Genomic DNA, 4757 nt, shown 5'->3' with positions numbered 1-4757 from the left:
GTGGCCCGGGCTGAGGGCCCCTTGTTGGTTCCAACCTGGCCACATCGAGATGCCCATGGCGCATAATTAGAATGTTCTAGAAGACTTCATGTATACTCCAAGACGCTGGATTCGTGGAGGATTCTATCTCGTCATACGTAGCCGACTAGGTTGCAGATACCCTAGGACCCCCGGTACATATATAAACAATGGCATAGCTTGTAGACGACACATTACAACCTCTTAGAATATACTTTGTACTCTATACTTACTCCAACACAATAAACACAAGTAGGATGTAGGGTGTTATCTCCTGGAGAGCCTGAATCAGGGAAAAAACTATGTGTCTCTGTTACTCTTGTTTCAAGGCATCGATCTTAGGATCCCGCGCGTCGAGATATGCCAGTTTTGGTTTTGTCACCCTACCCCTATGACCCTCGAGATACTGCACAACATGTTAAAATTAACGAAGTCTCTACATCCTTCTAACAACATCTTGAGTTTGAACCACCCATTTATTCTTTCTTTTTATCAATGTCATGTATTGCTCCCATCCATTTTCTATAATATCAAAAGATATTGCAAGACTTTCTCGGTCGTCAGCAACGCCACTTTCAGCTCGAAACAATTTCTTCGCTTCGCGAGCGTTGCTGCAAGCAATGCCCACACGGATGTCGCTGTTAGGTTGCTAGCGCATACCCCACCATCTAGTGGTATGTGGTAAAGTGGTGGATGGTTGCATGCATCCTGGGCCCGATGTTTTTCCTCTAATACCCCCCCCCCCCCAATTCAACTGTGGGGTTCGATATTCTCTTTCTAATATAAACATGCCCCCCCCCCCGAATTCAACCACAGGGCCCGTTATTTTTTGTCTAGATTAGAAAATGAATAAATGACAAAGAAGAAAAGGTGCTCCTGTCGGAAATCGACCGTTGGCTCGCGCGAGATAGCCTCGCCCCACGGTTATATTAGAGAGAGAATATCGGGCCCTGCGGTTCATTTCCTCACTAATATAAACATGCCCCCCCCCCCGAATTCAACCACAGGGCCCGTTATTTTTTGTCTAGATTAGAAAATGAATAAATGACAAAGAAGAAAAGGTGCTCCTGTCGGAAATCGACCGTTGGCTCGCGCGAGATAGCCTCGCCCCACGGTTATATTAGAGAGAGAATATCGGGCCCTGCGGTTCATTTCCTCACTAATATAAACATGCCCCTCCCCCCCCCCCCTTAGAATTCAACCGCCAGGCCCAGCATGGAGAGAGATGCTACGAAGGAAAGGTGGACGATCGCGATACAATTTGTGGTTCAGATTAGAAAAGGAATAAATGCCAAAGAAGGAAAGGAGCTCCTATCGGAAATCGACCGTTGGCCGGCGCGCAAGATAGCCTCGCCCCTTTCAGCTTCCCTACGTTCTCCTCACTCCCATGGTTGTTAATCTCATTGATGCTATATTATTATAAGCGAAACATATCATTGTTGCGTATGCAAACAAACTTAAGATGGTAAGCTCTAAGATGGTTTTTTCATTCGTTTGAGAAATGAGAATATGTGTAAATTAAAGGACTTTTTTTGGGGATTTTTTAGAACAAAAGGATACGGGTGATGTGCTTCTGGGCCCAGAGCATTTCAGAGCCCATACCTCATCTCCATTTCCATTTGTTTCCTCATAAAAATATGTTGTCTTCTCTCAAGTCAAACCCATTCTGCCCCGAAACACACGCCTACCTCCCCTCCCCTCCGCCGCCACCACACCCACACCTAGCACAAGTCCACCCAGCCGGCGATCATGGCGGAGGAGGCCGCGGCAGCAGCAGCGACCATGGCGGAGGCCGCGGCGGCAGCAGCAGCGAAGACCCTCCTCCCTGGCCTCCCAGATGAGATCGTGGTATGGGAGATCCTCGTCCGCCTCGACCCCAAATCCATCCTCCGCAGCCGCGCCGTCCGCCGCGACTGGCGCTGCGCCACCACCAACCGCCGATTCCTCCTCGCCCACCACGCCCGCCAGCGCGCCCTCCCCATCCTCTCCAGCGACGGTGACCGTAACATCCTCACCTTCGACCACCGGGCCGCCACCGCCTCCCAGCTCCACACCGTCGCTCGGCTTGCTCTCTCCCAGCCCTTCAAGCTCGAGGCCTCCTGCGATGGCCTCCTCATTCTCTCCAAGCATGAAGTTGCTGGCCCTCGCCCGGGCATCGGCTCTCGCGCCCTCCTCACCGTCTGCAACTCAGTCACTCGTCAGCATGCCTCCCTCACGCGTACACTGAAGGACTTCAACATCTTGGGGATGTACGCATACCGCCCTACCGGCGAGTACCGGCTGTTACTGCAAGGGACGAGCTTCATGGACTCGTCTAGTGACCGAACTGGTTGCTATGTCTTGAAGCTGGGATCCGATGAGGCACCAAGGTACATTGGGTGCTCCAAGACCAAATTGCAGTCGGCGATCTTCCATGCGCCTGTGCGGGTCCGTGATAGCTTGCATTGGTACCCAGTGTGTTATACCCCGGTGGAGACTGCATTTTATCAGCTTGAAAACAAACTAGTAATTGTATTCGACACAATAGTTGAGTCATTTCGGCAGATATGTGATCCCCTTGCTCCTCCCAGCAACTACTCATGTATCTTTGAGATGGATGACATGCTTGGTATCTAACTATCTATAGCTGTGACAAGGCCAAGAAAATTGTTGATATATGGGTGCTGCAGAACTATGAAAGTGAGGTTTGGGACTTAAAGTACCGGGTTGATTTGACAATAGCAGAAATCTGCGCGAAGTTTGAAGGCCTTAATGGTAATAGCTATTGGCATGTGACCGTTGTTTCAGGTGATGGTGACGTGCTCTTGCTGGTCAGGTTTGGTCAATCACAGAACTGGCTGTTTTATGTTGACACTAATGGAAAACTGGTTGCTAGCTTCCAAGACTTATATGTTGGTGAAGGTCGGTTCAAACAAACTCTTGTTCGGCATGATTTCTTCACGTCACTAGAAGGCCATGCCGTGGATGCTCCACCTTTTGTCTGACGGATGTTGGGTGAGGTTCTTAATATCCTGATGAGCTGCAATGTCTAGGAATTGGATCAAGTATGAGCCTGCTGATGTCTTCCTTTTGTGTTGTTGTATAAGATGTTATGATGAGAAGTGACTGTTATGTGGTTGCATAAAATGCTTGTTTCGATACCCTTTTGGGATGAAGTGATAACTGTTTATGTTGACGTTAAAATTACCACGACATTTGGATCTGCTTTTGAAGTATTTTCCAACTGATCTGCCGCATGTCTCTATTTTCTAGTGGTCTTCTCAGTACTCAATTTTTTGCTATCTATATATTCCTCATATCCCTATCTCGAACTGAAGAATTGATTTTACCACTTTATCCTCTGGCCTTCTTAATAGTCAGTATTTAGTTGTTTCCTGTTTCGACCCTTTGTTGTAGTTGGCAACAAAAAGAGGCAGATTCTCCTTCCTGATTTGCAGGTCGCACCTGACTTCTGGAAGACCTTGGAGCACTACTGGTAAATTTAAATGCTTCCGTATTGCATCATAATAGTCAACTTTTCAATGAAGTGTTCTGTCATAATTATGTTTTCTTCGAAATGGTCAGGTAGGTGAATTTTTTGTTGAACGGATAGGAAAGAGACGACATATGCGCGTCCTTTGTGAGAATCCGAGACATTCTCTCCACACAGGAGTCGAACTCTGGTTGCCAGGTTCACACTGTGACGCTAGCTATTGGGCTACTGCCCCGTTTCGAAAGTATTTATGTTTTCTTCATGCATCTGGTGCATCTGGTTAGGTCTCTCTTATGGAGAGTAAGCTCACCACTATTGCGGTAATTGGATAAATTATACTTATCTCCTTCCAGGAGTTGTAGTGGTATATCTTTTTGGTTTTTTTTTGGTGGGGTGTTGTAGTAGTATTCGTCTAGAGAAGACTGGGACTGCACTGAACACATGAGTTAGTCCACTCGCATCCACAAGTACTAGAGAAACCAGAGATGATCTCTAAAGCCATTGATTTCGTGAAGCAGGACAGCAGTTTTCCTTGTCGCCGGTCGTTCTTTCACGATTATCCAGCTTATCTCCAGGTACACCATAAATGTCCTGGATTCTCATCTGACATTGGAACAAGTGTTATAAGGCACCGACAAAACTTGTTCTAACTTTGGGGAGCTTTTCATTAGCAAAACTGTTCCTGTTTTGACTCTGGTCCTTTGTTTTGTTAACTTCCTATGCCTTGACTTGTTCCGAGCAAGCAAGAAACAGGTTAACTCTAGGTGAGATCACCAGTGGTGGAAGTGGAACTACTGTTTGTTGTCTTAATTAGGGAAATAATATCAACCTAATGCTTTATCAATTTCACTGCTTCATTCTTCCTTTTGTCTGTCTATCAACTTGTTCTTCCCTTGTATAGCCTGCCTCTTAGCAATGCAGTCTGCTGCTTCTTTTGTGCATTAGAAAGTGTTGGATCACTTTTTCCCTTTCTGAATTTTGAATCTGCAATTGAATCTTTGACACTGTGCCTTGTTCTTCCATGTTGGCTTTGTTTTCATTTTGCAATGTCTTGTCCTAGGTGAGAAACGGGTTTTGGATTTTTCTTCGTTGTGATCCATGGAACTGATGTATGCTGCAGTGGGGCTTAGAACAAGATGCAAGCGTAATGTTGCGTCTATTTTTGTAATTCTTGCTTTGCGCTACTGCAGAAACACAGTTTGTAGCACAATTTCGGTTAATGACTTCAGCTGTGCTGTCTGTGTAGATTCTGATGTTAACATATTTC

General features: G+C 46.3%; 1 protein-coding gene across 1 annotated transcript; it reads left to right on the top strand.

Moving 5' to 3' along the window:
- The first annotated feature begins 1795 nt into the window (after nucleotides 1–1795).
- Nucleotides 1796–3586, top strand: LOC125547192. The gene is made up of 4 exons (XM_048711173.1): nucleotides 1796–2465; nucleotides 2645–2919; nucleotides 3415–3493; nucleotides 3583–3586. The coding sequence occupies exons 1-4, from the start codon at nucleotides 1801–1803 to the stop codon at nucleotides 3584–3586; spliced, it is 1023 nt and encodes a 340-aa protein (XP_048567130.1). The 5' UTR covers nucleotides 1796–1800.
- Nucleotides 3587–4757: the final 1171 nt, after the last annotated feature.

This window comes from Triticum urartu, chromosome 3 (genome assembly GCF_003073215.2).
Source record: "Triticum urartu cultivar G1812 chromosome 3, Tu2.1, whole genome shotgun sequence".
NCBI lineage: Eukaryota > Viridiplantae > Streptophyta > Magnoliopsida > Poales > Poaceae > Triticum > Triticum urartu.
The sequence above is the reverse complement of the archived record's forward strand: the minus strand, read 5'-3'. Positions and strand labels throughout refer to the sequence as shown.

Bases quoted from the DNA above. Each gene is read 5' to 3' on its own strand.
- LOC125547192 (XM_048711173.1), top strand. From the start codon at position 1,801: ATGGCGGAGGCCGCGGCGGCAGCAGCAGCGAAGACCCTCCTCCCTGGC. The intron at 2,466-2,644 runs GTACCCAGTGTG...AACTATCTATAG, and splicing joins GTCCGTGATAGCTTGCATTG to CTGTGACAAGGCCAAGAAAA. The intron at 2,920-3,414 runs GTCGGTTCAAAC...CCTTTGTTGTAG, and splicing joins AGACTTATATGTTGGTGAAG to TTGGCAACAAAAAGAGGCAG.